The sequence below is a fragment of the Panulirus ornatus genome, chromosome 10 (assembly GCF_036320965.1).
Source record: "Panulirus ornatus isolate Po-2019 chromosome 10, ASM3632096v1, whole genome shotgun sequence".
Classification (NCBI taxonomy): domain Eukaryota; kingdom Metazoa; phylum Arthropoda; class Malacostraca; order Decapoda; family Palinuridae; genus Panulirus; species Panulirus ornatus.
The window spans coordinates 6,502,583-6,529,252 of record NC_092233.1 but is presented as its reverse complement, the minus strand read 5'-3'; the positions used below and the strand labels follow the sequence as shown (position 1 = coordinate 6,529,252).

Below are 26,670 nucleotides of genomic sequence, written 5' to 3'. Positions count from 1 at the left end.
AACTCTGCCAATGGATTAGCTTTGGAATCTGCTGCCTCCTTTTGAAATATTTGGTGTTCACCTAGGCCAAGAGATTAGATCTATTTTCAGCTCTTTACTGTAACACAATTCTGTCAATTGTTATAACTTCCATTTGATATTTGATTTCTTTGTTCTCCATCCGAGTGTTCTCTATCCCAGAGATTTAATCCTTGCCTTCCCTAATGAAATTGTTGAAGCACTGAGCTAATGTGTTCATCTTCCGTAAATCAATTTCTACTTTCACAGTCTGAGATCTGTAGGTCTGCACAAGGATCTATCATTTCAGCCTACGAGTTTTTCTCCTTGGTTGCAGATCCTTATGGCACTCTTCTCCAATTTCTGGATTTACTTCAGCTGTTGACCTTCATTCCAAATAATGTTTTACCTTGAGGTGATTAAGGTATCCTTAGACGATAAATATTTCAATTTACACTTATTGCTGTCTCTGAATCCTCTTAAATCAAAATTTTTGTCACTTATTAATAAAACAAGCATCTAGACACACACACACACACACACACACACACATATATATATATATATATATATATATATATATATATATATATATATATATATATATATATATAAAGTCACGACTATCTGGTAACGTGAAGTAAGGTTTCCATAAACTAGGTTTGGTGGTTTCCATAAATTGTGTTAACTTCCAAGAATGCTCCACCAAACTAAGGTTACATAAGCCTTTCATTTACCTAGTATTCTAATATTAAGAAACCTCATTACAATCGCCTCAATGAATATCTGAAATAAAATGCATTGTGTCATACTCATTGTTCACGAACATTTTTCCCCGTTCCCTATCCATTACCATTATCAAATAAAATCGAGGTCCAAAAGTAGTTTTACTTCATAGATACAGAGATAATCTATCAAGGTTTCTGCCATTTAGGTCAGATGTCATTAACCATGAAGTCGAGGCTATTTCTTGACTTTGGCCATGACCTAGATCAATGACAACCCCTTCTTACATCATCATAATAGTGACAGCTCTATTTTTGCAACTAGCAACAAACATCAATTATAATGAAGATAATCCATGGGGAAACAATAAAATACATCATATGAAAAAAAAAACCCTAACGCGGTGGAGAACATAAAGGATATTATTACGTAACACTGTACACGTTCGAAGGTGACCTTAACTTGGAATTTTCATACTACCGTAACGAAATTAAACTCTATGTAGATTAATTTGTACATTTATCAAAAGAATTATAAGATCTTCTTCACGATGAGAATGAAGGTTATATGTTTATATGTGTGTCAAGGAAGTCTATAAATTTGTCGCAAGACCATCAGCTGATTGGTAGCCATTCTGGAGTGTTCGAACATTTTTTTTTTATATGAGATGTGACAAATGTAGAATCTTTCTTCATATTTCCACATCAATCTATTTGTCACGTGCATTCATGAGATGATATTTTCAACTTGGTTCTCTAGACTGAGAAATATATATGATACTTATGGAATGTTCCCACAGCTGACGACGACGTAAACACTGTCGTTCATTGTGCACCGCCAGCGATGAATCACTCTCATATTTAAGCGACTGGCTCCTATACAACTCCAAATATCACATGGAATCATGAGATGATATTGCGGCATGCAACCCAAGATGTTTTAACTCATCAATCATCATAAAAAGGTATTAAGTGAGGTCAGTGGCTGGTTAAAATTTAAATCTATTTTTTATAAAAACCAACAAAAAGTAAGGGGATCAGTGTACTCACTTGACTGTATAGCCTTTTGCCTATGTCCCTGCGACATAGTTGCACAAACGGATACTGAATTCTGTCGGTTTTTCTCAATAACAAAAGTCCTCTGGACGAAGACATTACTCCCTGCGGCGGCAGCGTCTTCGACCTCGTTCGTCTGGCAGCGGCACCCGCTTATACGAACGTGGAGAAGCAGTCTTGAACTTGTCCTGTGATTGGCCAAGCCCCTGGTGCCATCCGACGTCAAGGTCCGAATGGCCAATAGGAATGTAATTGAGATCTTGGAAAAATTTATTTTCAGCCGAACTATCTTTAATGTATTCATTAAACTTTACAAAGTATGTACGGAAAAGTATTATCACCTTACGGTTACATTCATTTTCATGAATACTTTATGGTTAAAGTCAATACAGGATATCTGAAATGATCATAAGACTTTCTTGTGTTCTATTTTCACAATTCGTTTTTCTGTAAGTTCAGTAAATCAAAAACGAGTATTTAACATTAGATCAGTAAGTTATGGTGATGAATATAAATGTCTTGCAAAAGTTACTCTAAATGATTACTATAAACTCGTATAGACTGACAGCAAAGACAAATAAGCAGCTTGGGAATGATATAAATATAGCTTTAAGTCTGTCGGTAAATTTAGTTTAGGAATTGACGTCTTTTGTTGACCTAACTGTATTGGCGTTATGGCTTTCATCACTATGTATTTAAGGAAGCAGTATGTACCCCCTGTGGTATAGCGGTTAACTTTACGAACCGTCATGCAAACAATTAATGCCCTACAGGAACGTAGGACTTCTCGTTCCCATTGTGGAACAGCATCGCTTTCAGACCGAGTCGATGAACAAGCGCCATTGAGAGGGATCATGCTATTTGGACTAGCAGTGGAAGAGTGCTTCGATGTTGTTGCAATAACAGAGCGGCCCATCTACGGGAAAATGAGAAGTAAGAGTCTGACTCCTTTTCTTGAAATAAGTTATGGGAACGTCCCTCCTGAGCAGACATTTTTCTTTTAGACGAGATGCTAGCAAGAAGTTCAGCTATATCGTTCGGCATTGCCAAATCTCGGACCAAATCATTCAGTTCTCCTTGAAAATATTTTAGTTCGTCGTCGTCAGGTACAAACGCTGCATCCGTTCCCGTTTCTGCCAATACAGCAGCAGCTTCCCTCACCATTACTTTTCTTCATCTTTGTAACTTCCGATGCCGTCCTCCGGTGGTCAGTGGAATGGGAAGGTCGTCATTGTTGTACGGCACTGGTCGTATTGCCAAGCGCTAGGCTAAGGTAGGCCATCTTGTGCTTGTTCTTGGCAGAGAACCCAGTGACAGTGACCTTGCAGTAATTCCTGTGACATGATGCTTCCGCTCCTTCAGTATCATGAGAACTGCAAAGGGGCATTGCTCTCTCTCTCTCTCTCTCTCTCTCTCTCTCTCTCTCTCTCTCTCTCTCTCTCTCTCTCTCTCTCTCTCTCTCTCTCTCTCTCTCTCTCGTTTCGCCAGCCTCTCAGTCCACTTGAACAAGATGTACAGATGACATATGGTTCCCATTTTCTGTCCTAATCCCCCAAGAGGACACCGAAAGTACAATTGGTATACCTTGATTACATTTGTGATGGTACACACATGCTTAAACACTTTTTTGGCACCTCCAACCCGGAGAATGCCTTTAGCCATGAAGGCCATTAGGGCCAGACGCAACAATATAGCTTCCATCTAATCATGGAACAATAGTAGAAGTGATACAAGAAAACGGATTGCATTCTCGAAATCAGCGTACACAACTACGTCAAGAGCACCCACACAAGCAGGTGTGGGCTGTCATTGACAAGAACCTGTGCCAAGCTGTCTAGATCGATCTTCTCACACACACACACACACACACACACACACACACACATTGCCAACAGTTTTATTAACTATGTCCATTACCCATGACCCTTGACAGGCTGATCAAAAATTGTCTGAAAAGATAGAATGGTTCACCGTTATAAAAACAAAGATGAACACTTAAAAGGAATCACAAATATTGTAAACTTCAAATTTTCCAAGTGGAAGGCTATATAGCATTTTAGTTAGATTTAAGGATCTTAGAAAGTGGAATATAGAAATCAGTCATAAAATTCAGCGTTTTGATAAGAAACTTTTTACATCATTTGAAAATTCTGGTTAACAAACAGTCGTTACTTTAAAGTCATTTTACTTCAAACGGTTTACCTTGATTTCAAAATGAAAAAATAAGGTATCATCTCACTTGAACTGAATATGAAAAGAATAAAGAAATCAAACAAAATATTATCACTCGAAAATGCACACGCACCCACACATATATGGCAATAAGTCAGTGGTGCGAGTGATCTAGTATATGCATAGAACCACAAGGAAAAAAAATACACAATAAGTTCCTAAGTGCACTTTCGTGTAATGATCACATCGTCAGGGGAGATACAAGGAGATAGAAGACGTAGAATAGTCAGTTGATATACAAGGAAGAGACTCAGTCAAGAGGACATTGGTAAACAAATATGGTGTCTTAGCTACGTCTCTTCCTTGTATGCCAACCGACTGAAAAATCTTCTATCTCATTCCCTTATCCCCCCCCCCCCCCCCCCCCCCCCGACGATGTGATCATTTCGCGAAAGTGCACTTGGGAACACGTGTTTTATTTTCCTGTGGTTTTACACACACACACACACACACACACACACACACACACACATATATATATATATATATATATATATATATATATATATATATATATATATATATATATTTTTTTTTTTTTTTTTTTTTTTATACTTTGTCGCTGTCTCCCGCGTTTGCGAGGTAGCGCAAGGAAACAGACGAAAGAAATGGCCCAACCCCCCCCATACACATGTACATACACACGTCCACACACGCAAATATACATACCTACACAGCTTTCCATGGTTTACCCCGGACGCTTCACATGCCTTGATTCAATCCACTGACAGCACGTCAACCCCTGTATACCACATCGCTCCAATTCACTCTATTCCTTGCCCTCCTTTCACCCTCCTGCATGTTCAGGCCCCGATCACACAAAATCCTTTTCACTCCATCTTTCCACCTCCAATTTGGTCTCCCTCTTCTCCTCGTTCCCTCCACCTCCGACACATATATCCTCTTGGTCAATCTTTCCTCACTCATTCTCTCCATGTGCCCAAACCATTTCAAAACACCCTCTTCTGCTCTCTCAACCACGCTCTTTTTATTTCCACACATCTCTCTTACCCTTACGTTACTTACTCGATCAAACCACCTCACACCACACATTGTCCTCAAACATCTCATTTCCAGCACATCCATCCTCCTGCGCACAACTCTATCCATAGCCCACGCCTCGCAACCATACAACATTGTTGGAACTACTATTCCTTCAAACATACCCATTTTTGCTTTCCGGGATAATGTTCTCGACTTCCACACATTTTTCAAGGCTCCCAAAATTTTCGCCCCCTCCCCCACCCTATGATCTACTTCCGCTTCCATGGTTCCATCCGCTGACAGATCCACTCCCAGATATCTAAAACACTTCACTTCCTCCAGTTTTTCTCCATTCAAACTCACCTCCCAATTGACTTGACCCTCAACCCTACTGTACCTAATAACCTTGCTCTTATTCACATAATATATATATATATTATCCCTGGGGATAGGGGATTAAGAGTACTTCCCACGTATTCCCTGCGTGTCGTAGAAGGCGACTAAAAGGGGAGGGAGCGGGGGGCTGGAAATCCTCCCCTCTCGTTTTTTTTTTTAATTTTCCAAAAGAAGGAACAGAGAATTGGGCCAGATGAGGGTATTCCCTCAAAGGCCCAGTCCTCTGTTCTTAACGCTACCTCGCTAATGCGGGAAATGGCGAATAGTTTGAAAGAAAAAAGATATATATATATATATATATATATATATATATATATATATATATATATATATATATATATTTTTTTTTTTTTTTTTTTTTTTTTTTTTCATACTATTCGCTATTTCCCGCGATAGCGAGGTAGCGTTAAGAACAGAGGACTGGGCCTTTGAGGGAATATCCTCACCTGGACCTCTTCTCTGTTCCTTCTTTTGGAAAAAAAAAAAAAAAAAAAAAAAAAAAAAAAAACGAGAGGGGAGGATTTCCAGCCCCCCGCTCCCTTCCCTTTTAGTCGCCTTCTACGACACGCAGGGAATACGTGGGAAGTATTCTTTCTCCCCTATCCCCAGGGATAATATATATATATATATATATATATATATATATATATATATATATATATATATGAAGAGAGAGAGAGTCAAAATAGGATAACTCGCTAAGCTGCAGTGACTTACCAGCTGCAAATTGTTATAAGTGACCTGACGTCGTCTGCGGGAAAGGGGTAGCAAACGTATGGAGGGTATAATCTACTTCCAGCGTATTATACGTGGGATCTAGAGTGTGTGTGCGCGCGAGATGCTTTAGTTCGTCTCTCTCTCTCTCTCTCTCTGCGCGCGCGCGCGCGCGCGCGTGTGTGTGTGTGTGTGTGTGTGTGTGTGTAAAGATACGCTAAGACTGTGCTTGGCTAGGACTCTTGTTAGTAACAGCAGTACTTACCAGTACTTACACAGGTCGTGCGTGTATGCGCTCGGCGTGCCTTAACTGAAATATAAAAAGGTTAATAAAAGGGGAAAAAGAAGAGACAAGGAAAGGTATTTACGAAATTGGAGGAAATGAAAAAAAAGAAATCTTTTATAAAGGGGTGAAGACATAAGAGGGAAGATAGTTGCAGGGCGTTGAGGCCAGGCAAAAAAAAAAAACTGTTATCAAGACGGATTGCTCATGAGTTGCCAACGGTCACACGGTCATGTGACGCAGCAGTTTGCCTGGTATTGCGTAGTGTAGCTAATGGTGGGGTACCTATGCAACCAGATCCCGGCAGCATAAAAAAAAACAAAGTAATACGAATAGAAGAGGAAAAGTGAATAAACATTGCGACGTAGTGGAAATGGGTCAAGTTTTAAAGTTAGCCTGGAAGAGTTAGTAAGTTGGACCGCTATCGACTCAACCCTGTCAAATATGGATGCAGGGCTAGAAAACCACATCCAAGATGTGAGACCAGTACTCCAAAGAACGGATCAACCCGTTGTATAAACGGAGCAATTGTTCGGGAGAAATTTCGACATCTAATCAGGACTCCCAGTATTTTAGAGATAGACTTAGCCATTTCCTAAAAGTGGGGTTTCCAAAACAGTGTGGATGTTACAATTAGTAATAAATATGTATGCTGAGTCAAGAGGTAGGATTACAGACTCGTCAAAGGAGAGAGGAAAGTTGCAGGGAATTTCCGACAGAAAGATAGGTGGAAACTGGGTTTTGCCAAGGCATTAAACTTCACCAGATTTCGGAGATGCAATGCAAAAGTTACTCTGGCCAAGTAACTGAAAATATGCAAATGCCTGAGGATTGCAGGACATTATACGAGAACGCTAGATAAAGTTATAGAGGAGGACGTTAAATTGTAGATAGATAATGACATGAAACTACAAAAGCATTGTATCAAACTTTCCTGGAAGCGACCAGTGATATGAGGTTTAAGGGAAAACCTTCAGCTAGATAGAGAAGCTCATGATACAGTTTCATACTTATATACAACTAGTCCTTGAATACTGCTTCAAGCTTGGGTCGTCATCTTAGTACAAGCAAATTATCACTGACTTGGAAAATGTCCAAACGTGTCGGGCAACAACAATAAAAAAAAGTTATGAAGAAAGGTCAAAGGTCCTGAAGCTACAATTCTTAGAAAATATGTACGGGAGGTGATCTTGTAATATCCCTGGGGATGGGGAAAAAGAATACTTCCCACGTATTCCCTGCGTGTCGTAGAAGGCGACTAAAAGGTGGGAGCCGGGGGGCTGGAAATCCTTCCCTTCAGTTTATACTTTTCCAAAAGAAGGAGCAGAGAAGGGGGCCAAGTGAGGAGTTTTCCCTCTGGGGCTCAGTCCTCTGTTCTTGACGCTACCTCGCTAACGAGGGAAATGGCGAATAAGTATGTAAATATATATATATATATATATATATATATATATATATATATATATATATATATATATATATATATATAAATGAGCCATAAAACTTGATCTATGAATCACCGTAAGAGTTCTAAAACAATACTGATGCCAATATGAACTCTGAAACTCAGTGCTTGTATCGGGAGGACTTCAGCTTATCTAGAAATCATGAATGTATCGGTCATTTTCAGTACAGTGGTACATCCACTTGGTACAGTTATGTAAGTCACTAGAAACATTTGTACCTAGACTGAGGGCAAGAATAACGTCAAAACATTTATTATTATTATTATTATTATTATTATTATTATTATTATTATTATTATTATTATTATTATCATTATTCATATATTATTATATTATAATTATATTATATAATTATATTATCATTATTAGTATTATTATTAATACGCCCTTAGGACCATGTTGCAGAGCTCTTTCTTTTTCCTTTTAAAAGGTTGCACCCCACGCAGGAGCATGGAAATAAACTTCGGAACAAGAAATTCCCTGCAGAGACTGTTATACTCCTTTCCGTCCACTGGCGATGATGACCCCGATGTCATTCGCGGGTAGCCACGTGCAGAAGGAATCCGAGCACCACCATGACAGGAATCTGATCAAATGAAGATCCGTGTAACAACAACAATAACACGAGCGGAACCAGTCAAAACAAGATCTGAACCATAACATCTGCTGGTGCCGGGTGTTTGCTCACCGGGCAGAAGCAGGTGTACGCAGGTGTTGCTCGACAGAGCATGACGTGTACGCAAGCCTCAAGCGTATAAGCGTATAGAGGAAGGTGTTTCTTGTGGTGCGGGAGTAATGAACGCAGATGCGGGCGAGGCCCCGGGCCAGGACCCTCCTCGTAGTGAAGAGGGAGTGACCTCTCCTCCTAGGGAAGAGGGAGGTACCTCTCCTCCTACCAACGGGGATGAAAAGTACGTTCTTGTTCATTAAACGTTTTTCATCACTTCGTTGTATATGACGAGGGACGGTAAATTATGGAGGCTGGTTGGGTTGTTATCATGTCTGGTGTGCAGTAATCTGGAGCTGCCATGGAGCTAACCTTTGATTAACAGAAGCTTTATTTAGCTTCTTTCATTGATTCCATGTATACTATTAAGTCAGAAATAGAAGGAATATAGGTAAATGGATAAGTTATGTGTGGTACAGAAGCTAGAGTTAGGTGGATCATTGAAGAGAAGTGAGAAGAATGATTTTGTTAAAACTGATAATGCAGTAGTACGTTTAAATATATAAGGAGAAGAGTTTGGATGTGAAAGAGTTTACAGGTTCAATATTAGAGCAGTTGAAGATGAAAGGTATTCCACATGATGATGTCAGGAATTTTGCATGAATGTATGCTATGTAGTTGTATTGGTGAAGAGATTACATGATCATACCTTTATTTGTGTTTAATGAACAATCTTTGTTTAGAAAAGGATTAAGAAGTACACTACTATAGTGATGTGGAAGAGTTTGTTGTATTTAGTAAACAACCCGTAAATCATAGGTATGTATGAGTGGACTGGGTGGTTGGTTGCATTTGATCCTATCTATCAACCTATATCTCTGATGCCCGTTCCCTCTGGGAGCTACCTCAAGAGGATGGCCATGGTAAAAGAGTCTCCATTAATTGAGACAGTCCTTGTAAATGTTACTGGAGTTCAAGAAATGAGGTAATTGAATGCAACGAGATGAACTGAAAAAGAATAAGAGTTGATGCCACAAGACTGGAAATGCAGTTGAAAGAATAGAGTAGATGTTGCAAAACAGAAAAAATGAAATGGAAAGAATTGAATGCTATTTGATTTTGCATAACCAGGGATGAGAAAGAAAGCGTGAAGTGAATACTGCAAGATTGTTAGTGGAAATAAAAGAGTGACAACAGAATGTGGATGTACAACAGATGTGTTATAGGCCTTTATGTTGTAATAGTGTGCATAATTGTTTGACTTTGGGAAAAAATTTGCATGCTGTCTGCATTATATTAAATTAGTACTAATACTGGATTGCAGATGGGGATTTGACCTGTACCCAGAGCGAAGAGGAGGCAAGTATAAGCCATCTTTAACCAAGATTGCTCTTTTAGGAGAAGGAAGGGAGAATAGGGATAAATACAAATGTGAGCAGAATGTTTGGAAATGTACACAAAAAAGTGAGTACCTGTTAAGATATATGGTTTTCACATAGCTTTTTAATATTAAACAGATTTTCAGGGGTTGATGTTGCACTCTTGAGAGGGGGTTACACTAAGTCATGATTTTGAGCAAATCCATTTTTTCCATTAGAACCATCTAAAAAACTATCTAAATTCCTTGGAATCTAACTCGAGAATTTTTTCAGTAATGAGTTTTATCTCTCTACATTTATCTCTTTATGTCTCATGCCTGTTCTCTCTGGGAACTTCTATAAAGGGGGGTGGCCAAGGTAAAAGAGTCTCCATTTATCCCTTTCTTAACATACCTACCTCGCGTACACTGTACAAAATCATACATCGTGATTTTTTTATAAGGTAACAGACATAATGAATTGACATACAGTACTGTATAGAACATGTTCCTTTGTAAATGTTATTTTGATATAAAGTACAGTAAGTTCAGTAGGGTTGAGGGACAAGTTAATTGGGATGTAAGTTTAAATGGAGAAAAATTGAGGTTAAGTGTTTTAGATATCTGGGAGTGGACTTGGCAGTGAATGGAACAATGGAAGGAGATTGCGTTATCTCAGAGAGCAAAAATGGATATGTTTGAAGGAATAGTAGTTCCAACAATATTATATGGATGCAAAGCATGGGCTATAGATAGGGTTGTACAGAGGAGGGTGGATGTGTTGGAAATGAAATGTTTGAGGATAATATGTGATATGAGGTGTTTGATCGAGTAAGTAGTGAAAGGGTAAGAGAGATGTGTGGAAATAAAAAGAGTGTGGTTGAGAGAGCAGAAGAGGGTGTGTTGAAATGGTTTGAACATATGGAGAGAATGAGCAAGGAAAGATTGACAAAGAGGATATATGTGTCAGAGGTGGAGGGAACAAGGAGAAGCGGAAGACCAAATTGGAGGGGGGGGAAGGCTGGAGTGAAAAAGATTTTGAGTGATTAGGGCCAAAACTACAGGAGGGTGAGAGGCGTGCAAGGAATAGAGTGAATTGGAACGATGTGGTATACCGGGGCGATGTGCTGTCATTGGACTGGACAATGGCATGTGAAACATCTGGAGTATACCATGGAAAGGTCTGTGGGGCCTGGATGGAGATAGGGAGCTGTGGTTTCGGTGCATTACACATGACAGCTAGAGACTGAGTGTGAGCAAATATGGCCTTTTTTATGTTTTCCTGGTGGTGCCTTGCTGAAGCAAGGGGTAGCAATGCTGTTTCCTGTGGGATGGGGTAGCACCAGAATGGATGAAGGCAAGCAAGTATGAATATGTGCATGTGTATATATGTAGATGTTTGTGTATATGTATGTATATATGTATATGTTGATATGTATATGTATAGGTATGTATGTATACACATATGTGTGTATATGAGTGGATGGGTCTTTCTTTGTCTGTTTCCTAGTGCCACCTCACTGATGGAGGAAATGGCAATCAAGTGTAAGACCAAATTGTAGGTGGAAGGATGGAGTGAAAAAGATTTTGAGTGATTGTGGCCTGAACATACAGGAGGGTGAAAGGCGTGCAAGAAATAGAGTGAATTGGAATGATGTGGTATACTGTGGTTGATATGCTTTGAGTGGATTGAACCAGGGCATGTGAAGTGTCGGGTAAACCATGGAAAGTTTTGTGGGGCCTGGATGTGGAAAGGGAGCTGTGGTTTCAGTGCATTACACATGACAGCTAGAGACTGAGTGTGAATGAATGTAGCCTTTGTTGTCTTTTCCTAGCGCTACCTTGTGCACGCATGAGGGGGAGGGGGATGCCTTTTCATGTGTGGCAGGATGGCAACGGGAATGGATGAAGGCAGCAAGTATGAATATGTACATGTGTATATATGTATATGTATGTATATGTTGAAATGTATAGGTATGTACATGTGCGTGTGTGGGCGTGTATGTGGGTGGGTTGGGCCATTCTTTCATCTGTTTCCTTGTGCTACCTTGCTAACGCGGGAGACAGCGACAAAGTATGATAATGATGATATATATACCCTAGCTTGAGCCAGGTACCCATTTTATCGACCATCCTCTAGGGGTGGATGAACAGTTAGGTTGACGATGGACTGATTGCTTTAACCAGGATTCAAACCTATGTGTTCAACCCTGGGAGGCACATGAATGCATTATGGTCAAGAATACTAACCTCTTGCTGTTCTTCCCCCTCTTCATTTCTATCCTTTTGATTGGCGAGCTTGACAGGAATTTCAAAGCCTTACCTTTTACTGAACAATAATTTGCACCTGCCTCAGTGGTAGAATCTGACCCTTTCCCTGAGGTAGTATTTACCCTCTCTAAGGAAGCTTAGACATTTTTGTTATGCTGATATCTATGCTGTTCCCTATATAATCACTCTCCCTGACCTGCCAGATTTCATGTTCCCACAGTAACTTGGGCTCTGCTCAGTTTGCATTCCTTTTAAATGTCTCAACCTTTACATTACTATTTCTGTTCTCTGTTTCTCCTGGTTCTCATGTTCTTTCTGTTTCATTCCCTTCCATATCTGTACAAGTGGTGTTTTCCTGATTTCCACTCTCTTGGTTTAAGTCTATCTGTCTACTACCTGGTTTGTACCTGTTCTCTTTTATGTCATTATTGGTGCCTGGTTCATTAGGCAAAAATCTTTGGTACTTAGTCATGTATTTATAATGTCTTGTATACTGTTTTTCCTCTGATTATATTCTTTGTCAGCATTACCACATTTACTTTTATCAGAATTGTTGTAGCTAAGTGTTTTTCTTCTTGCTTTCTTCTGATTTTGTTATTATGAAATTTTATTACTATAATGTTGTAGGTTGTAAAAAGGTAAATATTGAAAAGCTTATCATTTACATAAGTACTTCTCACTGCAAGACATTAGGTGTACTGCTTCAGTACAGATAGGACAGAATTCTACTGTGGAAAGGAAGCTTATCTGCCAGTCTACTCACCAGCAACTGTCAGTTAACTATACTGAGCAAATCATTAGAAAGTGCCACAAGGCATAGTTTACATGGCCAACAGAAACATTTTGTTTAGAGTCTGGATGAACAGGGATGACTTTGCTGATATCTGAATATTATTTGGATAGTGGTCTGATATTGTAATTGGATCTTGATATTATCTATTTACCGTACTACATTTTAGAGAATCATTGGGAAGCTTCTGGGCCATCTTGATATTTTTCAGTAATTGGTGAATTTAGTTTATCAAATCCAGATAATTGTGTATTCATCATATTTGTTTGTATGTGCTCAAGTACTCTGACAAAGTATTATTCAGGGTAGATTTGTTGTATATTTTTGGTGGTGATGATAAAAATGATACCATTTGGTTCTCTAAATGACGCTGATTGAAATTTTAGAGAAATATGTGTTTATGTACTGTCTGTGAGATATATAGTAATTTACTAAGGAGCTCTTTTGATATGCGCAGAGCTGATTTATTTCATTTATGGATGGGCATCTTTTATAATGACAATAAGCTCATAAACCTCTAAACTGCATCACAGTGAAGTTATAGTGATTCTGATACATATGATTGGCCTTGTCAATTTCTGAGAGAAGCTGATTTTTCCAAGTGAACATATACATCTATTTCATTACAGGTTCATTTTGGTTAAGAATATCATTTCAGACTGGTATCTACACCATTCTGATATTTGAGCTTTTGTGCCACATAATATATTTGTTGCTGACTTAAGAATTTATGTTAGTTCCAGTATGTATGATTGTCTTTGTCAGTTTCTCAAAGAAGCTGATATTTACAAATGAACATATTCATCATTTCATTACAGGTTCATTTTGCTTGAAATATCATTTTATACTGGTATTGATTCTATTGTGATTTGACATTTTGTGCCTTGTACTATTTTTGTTACGGACTGTAAAATTTATGTTAGTTCTCATCACTTCCTTTCATGAAAATGTACACATTCTCACACAATTTGCAGGTCCGCTTGTGAAGTTGATGATGTCAGCCTTAAAATCTTCTGGTTGGTAAGTAACACCAAGATATTTTTTATTAATTTGTTGGAATTGAGGCAAAAGATTCCATTTTTATAAATCAGGAACTTGCTGTTATAGATTATCTTATAGATTGTTGGAAAGGGGGCAAAGCTTGTTGTTTAATGATTTTTTTTTCATACTATTCGTCATTTCCCACGTTAGTGAGGTAGCATTAAGAGCAGAGGACTGAGCCTTTGAGGGAAAACCTCACTTGGCCCCCTTCTCTGTTCCTTCTTTTGCAAAATTAGAAATGAGAGGGGAGGATTTCCAGCCCCCCGCTCCCTCTCCTTTTAGTCACCTTCTACGACACGCAGGGAGTACGTGGGAAATATTCTTTCTTCCCTATCCCCAGGGATGTATGTATATTTATTTTTATTCACGTACTTATGTAATGTGAGGGGTAGATACTAGGGTCTTGGAGCTAGGAATGAGTCTGTATTGTTTTGGAGGATGGGGTCTGGGAGGGACTGTAGTTGCTGCTTACAGATGACATGGGAAACACCAAAGAGAAACTTCAGAGGCTGGTGACAGTTGTTTTGGAGGATGACATGGGAAACACCAGAAAGAAACTCCAGAGGCTGTTGACAAAGTTTGGGAGAATGTTTAAAAGGATGAAATTAAAAGCTAATATGGTAATGTGAACAAATTGAGAGAGTGTGTAAAAGGAAAAAATGAAAGCTAATATGATAATGAGAACAAATTAGGAGAGTGTGTAAAAGGGAAAAATTGAAAGCTAATATGATAATATGAACAAAAGTACAGTAATGGCTGATGTAGGGTGTTTGGGTAGGGATGTATGGTGAGTGGGAGTCATGGAGAGCGGTTTGGTGAAGAGAGAAGTGGTGAAAGCCTTATGTAGGGTGAATGTGGCAAGGTCACTGGAGTGGATGGTGTTGTTGTTGAATTTATTAAGAAAGTGGGTGATTGTGTTGTTGATGAGTTGATTAGGATTTTCATTGTATTTATGGATCATGGAGAGGTGCCTTAGAATTGGCAGAATACATGTATAGTATCATTTTTTAAAGGCAAGGGGGTAAAGGTGAGTGTTCAAACTACAGAGGTCTTAGTTTGTTGAGTGTACATGGTAAGCTGTATGGGAGGTTAGTGATTGATAGACTAGAGAGAAACAGTGTGGTTTCAGAAGTAGTAGAGGATGTGTAGATCAGGTGTTTGTCATGAAGAATGCCTGTAAGAAATACTTAGAGAAATGGATGAATTTATATTTGACATTTATGGATCTGGAGATAGCATATGATAGGGTTGATATTGATAGAGGTGCCTAGTGGAAAATCTTAAGAATATACGGTGTGGGAGGATAGAAATATATTTTATTTATTTATTTATTTTGCTTTGTCGCTGTCTCCCACGTTTGCGAGGTAGCGCAAGGAAACGGACGAAAGAAATGGCTCAACCCACCCCCATACACAATGTATATACATACACGTCCACACACTCAAATATACATACCTATACATCTCAATGTACACATATATATACACTCACAGACACATACATATATACCCATGCACACAATTCACACTGTCTGCCTTTATTCATTCCCATCGCCACCTCGCCACACATGGAAATATATATATATATATATATATATATATATATATATATATATATATATATATATTTTTTTTTTTTTGCTTTGTCACTGTCTCCCGCGTTTGCGAGGTAGCGCAAGGAAACAGACGAAAGAAATGGCCCAACCCACCCCCATACACATGCCTTGATTCAATCCACTGACAGCACATCAACCCCGGTATACCACATTGCTCCAATTCACTCTATTCTTTGCCCTCCTTTCACCCTCCTGCATGTTCAGGCCCCGATCACACAAAATCTTTTTCACTCCATCTTTCCACCTCCAATTTGGTCTCCCTCTTCTCCTCGTTCCCTCCACCTCCGACACATATATCCTCTTGGTCAATCTTTCCTCACTCATTCTCTCCATGTGCCCAAACCATTTCAAAACACCCTCTTCTGCTCTCTCAACCACGGTCTTTTTATTTCCACACATCTCTCTTACCCTTACGTTACTTACTCGATCAAACCACCTCACACCACACATTGTCCTCAAACATCTCATTTCCAGCACATCCATCCTCCTGCGCACAACTCTGTCCATAGCCAACGCCTCTCAACCATACAACATTGTTGGAACCACTATTCCTTCAAACATACCCATTTTTGCTTTCCGAGATAATGTTCTCGACTTCCACACATTCTTCAAGGCTCCCAGAATTTTCGCCCCCTCCCCCACCCTATGATCCACTTCTGCTTCCATGGTTCCATCCGCTGCCAGATATATATATATATATATATATATATATATATATATATATAATGGCGAATAGTATGAAAAAAAAAATATATATATATATATATATATATATATATATATTTTTTTTTTTTTTTTCTTTTTTCATACTATTCGCCATTTCCCGCATTAGCGAGGTAGTGTTGAGAACAGAGGACTGGGCCTTTGAGGGAATATCCTCATATGGCCCCCTTCTCTGTTCCTTCTTTTGGAAAATTTAAAAAAAAATGAGAGGGGAGGATTTCCAGCCCCCTGCTCCCTTCCCTATATATATATATATATATATATGTAGGAAGAGAGGAAAGTGATTGGTTCTCAGTGAATGTAGCTTTGCGGCAGGGGTGTGTGATGTCTCCATGGTTGTTTAATTTGTTTATGGATGGGGTTGTTAGGGAGGTGAATGCAAGAGTTTTGGAAAGAGGGGCAAGTATGAAGTCTGTTGGGGATGAGAGAGCTTGGGAAGTGAGTCAGTTGTTGTTCGCTGATGATACAGCGCTGGTGGCTGATTCATGTGAGAAACTGCAGAAGCTGGTGACTGAGTTTGGTAAAGCGTGTGAAAGAAGAAAGTTAAGAGTAAATGTGAATAAGAGCAAGGTTATTAGGTACAGTAGGGTTGAGGGTCAAGTCAATTGGGAGGTGAGTTTGAATGGAGAAAAACTGGAGGAAGTGAAGTGTTTTAGATATCTGGGATTGGATCTGGCAGCGGATGGAACCATGGAAGCGGAAGTGGATCATAGGATTGGGGAGGGGGCGAAAATTCTGGGAGCCTTGAAGAATGTGTGGAAGTCGAGAACATTATCTCGGAAAGCAAAAATGGGTATGTTTGAAGGAATAGTGGTTCCAACAATGTTGTATGGTTGTGAGGCGTGGGCTATGGATAGAGTGGTGCGCAGGAGGATGGATGTGCTGGAAATGAGATGTTTGAGGACAATGTGTGGTGTGAGGTGGTTTGATCGAGTGAGTAACGTAAGGGTAAGAGAGATGTGTGGAAATAAAAAGAGCGTGGTTGAGAGAGCAGAAGAGGGTGTTTTGAAGTGGTTTGGGCACATGGAGAGAATGAGTGAGGAAAGATTGACCAAGAGGATATATGTGTCGGAGGTGGAGGGAACAAGGAGAAGAGGGAGACCAAATTGGAGGTGGAAAGATGGAGTGAAAAAGATTTTGTGGGATCGGGGCCTGAACATGCAGGAGGGTGAAAGGAGGGCAAGGAATAGAGTGAATTGGAGCGATGTGGTATACCGGGGTTGACGTGCTGTCAGTGGATTGAATCAAGGCATGTGAAGCGTCTGGGGTAAACCATGGAAAGCTGTGTAGGTATGTATATTTGCGTGTGTGGACGTATGTATATACATGTGTATGGGGGGGGTTGGGCCATTTCTTTCGTCTGTTTCCTTGCGCTACCTCGCAAACGCGGGAGACAGCGACAAAGTATAATAATATAAAATATATAAATATACATAAACGCCCATACATGCACATATACATACATATAGATACACATAGACATATACATATATATAAACATGTACATATTCATACCTGCTTGCCTTCATTTATTCCTGGTGCTACCCCTGCCCCACAGGCAACAGCATCTCTACCCCCCTGCTTCAGCCAGGTAGTGCCAGGAAAACAGACAGAAAAGGCCACATTCGTTCATACTCAATTTCTAGCTGTCGTGTAATGCACCGAAACCACAGCTCCATTATCCACATCCAGGTCCCACAGACTTTTCGAGGCATTTCACATGCCCTGGCTCAGTCCATTGATAGCACGTCGACCCTGGTACACTACATTGTTCCAATTCACTCTTTTCCTTGCATGCCTCTCACCCTCCTGTATGGAAACCATGTAAAGGTATTTGGTGCTTGGCTTGGATAGGGACTCAAGTTTTAATGCACTGTACATGAAAGATAGAGAGTGAATGCAGACAAATGAGGCTGATCATCTTTTTATCTGTGGGAAATGGCAAACTGGTATGAAAATTACCTAGGAACAGGTGTTTAGGTGAGAAGAACTGAGTGGTAAGAAAGTTCTCTGTTGTTTATTGAAGATATGTTTATAGAAGGGTTATAACTCATGTTTTTACTATGATATGATTGGTAGCATTTTCTGAACCACCACTAATGAATTTTCTCATGTAGATTAGATAATGCATTATTTGGCTTGTTTTACCATTAGGTGAAATAACTGAGCATTGATTATATCACACTATGATAGTTATGCACTCTCAGCTTAAGAGACAAGAGCTCCAGGTTGCTGTATTGCAGGGTTTTTGAACATTATCTGCTGTCATCCCACTCTTTCACATTTCATTATGAAACTAACCCTTCTTGTCTGGGAGGTTACCAGCTCATAAAAAGTGGGAAATAGTAAATAGGATGTTAGCATGAGCTTCAATTGAACAAGATACCAAACCTGTTGATATATCTGGTGAAGCAAGTACTTTCAATTAATTTTTTTTCCATGATTCTGAAGAACTTATTCTATCCGTGGTTTTCAGTGAAGTGGATCTCACACGTCACGTATCCTGTGAAGTATGTGATGTTTCTGTCAGTGGAGGCTATGATTCAGAATTAAACCAGGTAAGCTCATGGAAATTGGGATTAGAAAAGGTATAGTTTGTCATGGAGAGGAGGAAGACTTGGTAGTTTAGTGTTTTATATTTGTTTGTATGCAGAATGCTGTGTCTGATCTATGCAGCCAGATGGCTGCTGCAGAATTATAACCAAAGTGCATGTTACTACATTTATTTGTCTGTTCGTCCATACTATTCATCTTGCGCAGTTCAGCGTCCAGGCTGGAAGTACATTTTTAAGTCATTGCTATAGCCACCTTTGAAGGTTTACCTTTCAGAAACTTATATCATTAGTTCTCTCCATAACATTCATATTTTCCTCATATTTGATTTGTAGAAAGTACAAGAGATGGGGCCTCATAAGTGTAGAGCTCTCTCTCCCTTTAATGTACAGATAGTGAATCACAAATGTGCAACATACATAAATTTGTAACTAACAGAAATTTAAAAAGTTGTATGATTTTAGAGGATGTTAAAGAGGCGGGGCCCCATGAGTGAAAACTCCCTCTTTGTGCAGAACAAATAGGTAAATACACACACATATGATGTGTGAAAGCATAGGTAATTGAAGTAAAATGCGAGTAAAAGTATGGTAATGACGTTTGAAAAGAAATAGAGTGAAAGTATGAATTTTGCTAAACCATATGAAATGAGAGAAGAAAGTGTACTAAACTGTGTAATGAATATGGGGAGAGCACAATTGGAAGAGGAGACAGAATTTAAGAATTTGGAAGCTATCTTAGGTAAGTTTGGTGATATGCAAGGAGAGATATGGGAAAGAGCATTACAAGGTGAAAGTGTCATTGGGTCTCTCAGTAGAATAATGAAGGTTAGAGGTGTAAGTATGGAAATTAAGAAAGGATTAAGGGACAATACAGTCCTCCTGACCCTGACCTATGCAGTCAAAACATGATCGTGAGATGAGTTACAGATGTTTAGAATTGAGGCTGTAGAAATGAGATATGTGAGAGGAGCTTTTGGTATGACTAGATGCTATGAAGAATGTAATGAGGGGTTGTGTTAGAGATTTAGCATAGCAGGAAATGCAAAGAGAATGAATTTTGGAGTGGTGGAATGGGTGAAATGTAGTTCTTTGAGTTGTTTGGGCATCTGGAAAGAGTGTAAGATGGGGAGTGTACTTGGAGAGTGTATGATAGTGTGATTAGAATGGTTGATGTAAGAGGAAGGCCACCTGTGACATGGGGAAATACATTGGAAGAGTATCGGATGAGAGAAATGGGGAAAGAATGCATGGAATTGAATATGCAAAGGAGGCATGTAAGGACAGGGATAAGTGGAGACTCCTTTGCTGTGGCCACCCCCTTGATGGGAGTTCCGAATGGAAATTGTGCCAGAGATATAGATGGATAGATTGATAGTTAAGGCATCAAACTGTGTGCTGGCATCTATCAATAGCATTCAAGATTATAGATAAGGAAATATTTAGAATCTGTTCGTATCTCATGTAAGGCCAAAACTAGAATGTTTGTCTCAGATTTGGTCAGCACACGTAAAGGAGCACAAAGAGCTAATAGAGATAGTTCAGAGGAAGGCAACAAAGATGTTACCAGAATAAAGAGCACTAAGTTACAGGGAGACTAGAGGCTTTAAAGTAACCCACTTTGGAAGAGAGAAGAGAAAGGGTTGACCTCATCACAACCTATAAGTGTTTAAAATGGTTTGGTGACATGAACGGTGGACAGGTCTTTTAGAGATGTGGGGATAGAGTAACCAGAGGGCATATCATAAAATTAAGTAAGAAAGGTGTTAAAAAGGATGTAACGAAATACTCCTTTGCCACCCCCTTGATGGGAGTTCCTGGAGGCAATGGGCATCAGAGATATATATAGTTAGATAAAGAAATACTTTTATTGTATAAGAGTGGTGAATGAATGGGAGAGAGTGACTGAGGACATGGTTACTGTAGACAGCATGCTTGAATTTAAGAGGTTGTATGATGGTAGAGAATGTACAAGAGATGGGGCCCTACAAGTGTAAAACTCCCACCTAGTATAGTTCATATAGGTAACACACACACACACACACACACACACACACACACACACACACCTGATTTGCATAGTAAGTGGCAATTTTGTTTATGTCTGAGGTCATTGCTTTATACTTTTTAATGCATACATTACTTAAACCTGATAATAATTTTTTTCTATTTTTCTAGATTGTTATATGTCAAAATGTGACAAGATCAGAAAGCATGACTCAAGGAGTGTTGTCACATGAAATGATCCACATGTTTGATTATTGCCGCAATAAATTAGACTTCAAAAACATCGAGCATTTAGCATGCACAGAAATAAGAGCTGCCAACTTGACACACTGTTCCTATCTGTCAGCTGTTTTCCAGGGGGATGCATCCCCCTTCAGGATTGCTAAAGCTCACCAGGTAATGTTTGTTACAGTTATGTGTTCAGCATTTCTAATAGAATATACTAATGAGGTGAGACTTGTAAAGTGGAATCTATTTATTTATTTATTGGGTGGATGTGTGTGTGAATGAAGTAATTTTTTTGTTTGTTTCTGACATTTCATTGTGAAGGAAGGAGATGCAAGTGTGTATTAAACAGGAGAGAGAAAAAAAATATATTTCATACACGCTTGCCATATCCTGCATGAATAAGGTAGCATTAAGAATAGATAACTGAACCTTAGAGGGAAAATTCTAATTTGGCTCCTTGTTCCATTTCTTCCTTTGGAAAGTAATACAGGAAGGGAGGATTTTCAGCCTCCTGCTCCTGCCCTTCTTATTTGTCTTTTACGACACGCAGTGAATATGTGGGCAGTATTCCTTCTCCCCTGTCCCTGGAGATTATTGTTTTTTTTTTAACTTTGTCGCTGTCTCCCACGCTAGCGAGGTAGCGCAAGGAAACATACGAAAGAATGGCCCAACCCACCCACATACACATGTATATACATACATGTCCACACACACACATATACATACCTCTACATCTCAACATATACATATATATACTCACACAGACATATACATATATACACATGTACATAATTCATACTGTCTGCTCTTATTCATTCCCATTGCCACCCCACCACACATAAAATGACAACCCCCTCCCCCGCATGTGTGCAAGGTAGCGCTAGGAAAAGACAACAAAGGCCACATTCGTTCACACTCAGTCTCTAGCTGTCATGTATAATGCACCAAAATCACAGCTCCCTTTCCACATCCAAGCCCCACAAAACTTTCAGTATATATTTATTTTTATTAAACTTGATCACCCATCCACTCATATATGCACACACACATATATATGTTTATTATTCATTTATGTGAGGCGTCTGGGGTAGACTATGGAAAGCTGTGTAGGTATGTATATTTGCGTGTGTGGACGTATGTATATACATGTGTATGGGGGGGGTTGGGCCATTTCTTTCGTCTGTTTCCTTGCGCTACCTCGCAAACGCGGGAGACAGCGACAAAGTATAATAATAAAAATAATAAAAAAATATTCATTTATTTATTATACTTATTCGCTGTCTCCCACATTAGCAAGGTAGCACAAGGAAACAGACGAAGAACGGCCCAACCCACCCACATACACTTGTATATACATAAACGCCCACACACGCACATATACATACCTATACATTTCAATGTATACATATATATACATACACAGACATATGCATATATACACATGTACATATTCATACTTGCTGCCTTCATCCATTCCTGTCGCCACCCTGCCACACATGAAATAGCACCCCCCTCTTCCCCCGTGCACGGGCGAGGTAGTGTTAGGAAAAGACAACAAAGGCCACATTCACTCACACTCAGTCTCTAGCTGTCATGTGTAATGCGCCGAAACCACAGCTCCCTTTCCACATTGAGACCCCTTAAAACTTTCCGTGGTTTATCCCAGATGCTTCACATGCCCTGGTTCAATCCATTGATAGCACATCGACCTCGGTATTCCACATTGTTCCAGTTCACTCTGTTCCTTGCATGCTTTCACCCTCCTGTACGTTCAGGCCCCAATTGCTCAAAATCTTTTTCAGTCCATCCTTCCACCTCCAATTTGGTCTCCTGTTTCTCCTTGTTCCCATCACTTCTGACACACATATCCTCTTTGTCAATCTTTCCTCACTCATTCTTTCCATATGTTCAGACTATTTCAACACACCCTCTTCTGCTCTCTCAACCACAGTCTTTTTATTTTCATGCATCTCTAGTACCCTTTCAATCAAACACCTCACACTACATATTGTCCTCAAACACTTCATTTCCAACACATCCACCCTCCTCTGTACTACCCTATCTATAGCCCATGCCTTGCAACCATGTAGTATTGTTGGAACTACTATTCCCTCAGACTTACCCATTTTTGAAGCTGAGTGAGTGTGTCAGCAGCTTTGATGCATGAGACCCGATTTTAGTGATGGGTTATTTAAATGCGAAGGTGAGTAATGTGGCAGTTGAGGGTATAATTGGTGTACATGGGGTATTGAGTGTTGTGAATGGAAATGGTGAAAAGCTTGTAGATTTGTGCGCTAAAAAATGACTGGTGATTGGGAATACCTGGTGTAGAAAGAGATATGTGTAAGTATACGTATGTGAGTATGAGAGATGGTCAAAGGCCATTATTGGATTACGTGTTAATTGATAGGTGTGTGAAAGAGAGACTTTTAGATGTAAATGTGATGAAAGGGTATGTCTGACCAGTATCTTGTGGAGGTGAAGGTGAAGATTTGTAGAGGTTTTCAAAAATGAAGAGAGAATGTTGGGGAGAAGAGAGTGGTGAGAGTGAGCTTAGAAAGGAGACTTGTATGAGGAAGTACAAGGAGAGAATGAGTGTAGAATGGCTAAAGGTGAGAGCAAATGATGTGAAGGGAGTGGATGAGGAATGGGATGTATTTAGGGATGCAGTGATGGCATATGGCTTGGGAAAGGTGGGAGTTGGGCAGATCAGAAAGGGTAGTGTATGGTGGGATGAAGAAGTAAACCCCTGTGAACAAGCATCTGTTGGCATTTTTTTTATGATAGATGAAAGGGATGAATCACTTTTCTTTTTTTTTCTCAAGGTGGGGGTTAGTGTGAGCATGTGCTCTCATCTTATGGATTCTGTTTACAGAATCCTACTCTTATTATCTGGAACATTTAGTTGTTGATTATATTATGGGGTTGATATGTAAAAATAGCCTGCTCAGTGAAAGTTATCTGTGATGACATTTATCAAATGATAATGTAAGGTTGAAGAATAATGTATGGCTGAATCATTTCAAATGCATTATAGTTAAACACATTTTTCCCTCCAAATTTTCTCACCACCAAGATACTGTTTTATTTACAGGAAAGCTGGAATTTGAGCATTACCCCCTTTATGCAGCTGCTCAAAAGCTTATGCTTCCCTGTATGCATGAGAAATTCAAAAAATCATGGTCCAGATTTTAACAAAATAGTCTTCAGAAAGTATGAAACACATCAAGCTTGAAAGTCCAGTGAAGTGGTGGGATAGCTCAGATGTTTACATTCCACCCACTGATAGACAGCCTAAATTCTTATATCAAACATGTATGGTACTAGCAGTACAAGACACACTTAAACTTTAAAACAGCAAAGAAACAAACCATAATCAGCTTCCCATAGCACTAGTCTCTGGTGATGTTGGAAGGTCGAAGGGGAAACGTGTAGACAAATAGATACTTTTTCAAGGCCTTTGTGACTATTGTATACTCACAGCAAGTTTAACTCTTTCCAACACAGTGTATTTGATTTATTGATAAACCACAGCTGTAAAACAACTCGAGGCATACAGCTGTAAAAAAAATGGAAAAAATTGAATAAGAGAGCACAAGATGTGGTCACCAGTTAAAAAGTTATGAAAGATGTAATTTATATTTATGTGGATGAATGTATCATGACCTCCTTGGCAATGTATTTTACCTAAGCAATCCCACTGGCATGCATGTGAAAGCTGCAAAATGTGCAGTATTTGAATTTGGGTTCTGCATGGAAATAAGAAATGAATGAAAGTTAGGTCCTGCTAAAGATGGAAATACTTTGAAATAGGTTTAAGTTAGATGTATAAGTAACAATAAAATTGATAAAAGAATCCCAGATGATTTTATATGATAATGCTCTTATTCATTGACTTTTGATTGTGAGGAATAACTTAATTTTTGTGTTTGAGTATTTTATGCTTGCAACCATTTAAATAATGAGATTTATGTATATGCATTAGTTCTTTTGATCTCTATGATAAGTGTTTGTAATCTTTCATTTACACATCTTTTCAGGAGTGTGTGAAGACTAAAGCAGTTTACTCTGTGATGTCAGTACGACAAGTAGACAAGACAGAGGCAAGAGAAGTGGTTGACAGAGTCTTTGACAAATGTTACAATGACCTTGAACCCGTTGGTAGACGGATAAGAAGAAATTCAGCAGACATGCATAAAGCATATAATGAACGCTTTGCTTATGGATATGATTAAGTTGTGCTGTAGTTACAAAATAGATACAAATTGTGTAATAATTGTATGTATTTGTTATTAACCCTTAATTTTTGCAAGGCATGTTCATCAGATAAACGTGAGTATAGGCAACTGTGGTGCACATCAATGGACATAACAGTGTTTTCTGTCATTGCATGAGTTATCCACCTCTGCTGCTGTCCACAGCTGGAAAAGTATTACACCTCTCAATTACCTTCAGATTGACGTAGTTAACATCCATCATCTTGGCATGATGCTAGATTTACACATCCTCTTTTGCAATAATTTTTGGAATAAAAGAAGCAATTTTTATAGTATTAGTATTTATATTTTTGCTGAAAATAAGATTATTTGTTCAATTACTTTTGTGAATACAATTCTTCCTTTGTAAAATAAACATTATTATAATTTTTTTATTATACATAATCACTGTTCCCCATGTTAGCGAGGTAGCAGCAGGAAACAGACGAAAGAATGGCTCATCCACTCAAATACACATTATACATGACAGCTAGAGGCTGATTCACATAGACATATATATACACATGTACATATTCATGCTTGCCTTCATCCATCCCTGTGGCTACCCCACCCCACAGGACAGAGCATCATGTCCCCCTGCTTCAGCGAGGTAGTGCCAGGAAAACTGACAAAAAGAGCACATTCGTTCATATTCAGTCTCTAGCTGTTATGTGTAATGCAACAAAACCACAGCTTCCTATCTACATCCAGGCCCTACAGACCTTTCCATGGTTTACCCCACACGCTTCATGTGTATGATACATGAAAGATACATATAATATGTAAGAAGTATATAAATGATGCGTATATGTAGTGTGAATCATACCCAAAAAGCACCATAAAATGTGTAACGTAATTGGATGTATGTAGAATAATATAGTGCTTTGAATGATTATTGTACATTTATTTATAATTATCCTAGGGCCAATTTCTATGAAAGAGTCCTGGTTACCCAGGACCTTTCTGAAGGCTCCTGCAGCTCAAGGCTGTGCTACTTCCAGTGACAGGGAAATGTAAACTTTATTAGAATGACAAGCTCTTTGATTAGGCTTTGTTCCCAATGATACAGCCTTGCCAAAGATGACTTTCCTCTTGTGGTGTAACCTCAAGCAGACAGAGTCTGATAATACCAATAATCATATATATTTGCATGATCAATGAGGATTTGAGCAACCTGTCCAGGCCTTTCCCATCCACTCAGTACCTTCCCACACCAGCATAGAGGAAAGTATACTACACATTTGGATATTTTGAATAATAATGTTTGATATGATATAGACAATCTAAAAGGATTTTTTTTCACACGTACC

General features: G+C 39.0%; 2 protein-coding genes across 3 annotated transcripts in view; one reads left to right on the top strand and one right to left on the bottom strand.

Moving 5' to 3' along the window:
• The window catches only part of LOC139750756 (haloacid dehalogenase-like hydrolase domain-containing 5), a 29,695-nt gene extending 27,767 nt beyond the window's left edge, over window positions 1–1,928 (bottom strand). Inside the window, exon 1 of the mRNA XM_071665466.1 lies at window positions 1,773–1,928. Coding sequence (XP_071521567.1) covers window positions 1,773–1,877 — 105 coding nt within the window. The 5' untranslated portion in view covers window positions 1,878–1,928. The remainder of the gene's footprint in view (window positions 1–1,772) is intronic.
• Window positions 1,525–26,255, top strand: LOC139750758 (mitochondrial inner membrane protease ATP23 homolog). 2 transcript variants are annotated; one of them, XM_071665472.1, is made up of 7 exons: window positions 1,525–1,687; window positions 8,284–8,764; window positions 9,845–9,984; window positions 13,913–13,958; window positions 18,794–18,875; window positions 21,048–21,272; window positions 25,145–26,255. In XM_071665472.1, the coding sequence occupies exons 2-7, from the start codon at window positions 8,649–8,651 to the stop codon at window positions 25,337–25,339; spliced, it is 804 nt and encodes a 267-aa protein (XP_071521573.1). In that variant the 5' UTR covers window positions 1,525–1,687; window positions 8,284–8,648; the 3' UTR covers window positions 25,340–26,255. The 2 variants fall into 2 exon arrangements, with proteins under 2 accessions (XP_071521573.1, XP_071521574.1); XM_071665473.1 differs by having other exon boundaries at window positions 1,525–1,699.
• Window positions 26,256–26,670: the final 415 nt, after the last annotated feature.

What these genes read in the sequence shown, in the direction of transcription:
- LOC139750758 (XM_071665472.1), top strand. Translation starts at nt 8,649, where the DNA reads ATGAACGCAGATGCGGGCGAGGCCCCGGGCCAGGACCCTCCTCGTAGT. An exon ending in GCCTTAAAATCTTCTGGTTG is followed by an intron (nt 13,959 to 18,793) that starts GTAAGTAACACC and finishes CGTGGTTTTCAG; the next exon opens with TGAAGTGGATCTCACACGTC. An exon ending in GGATTGCTAAAGCTCACCAG is followed by an intron (nt 21,273 to 25,144) that starts GTAATGTTTGTT and finishes ACATCTTTTCAG; the next exon opens with GAGTGTGTGAAGACTAAAGC.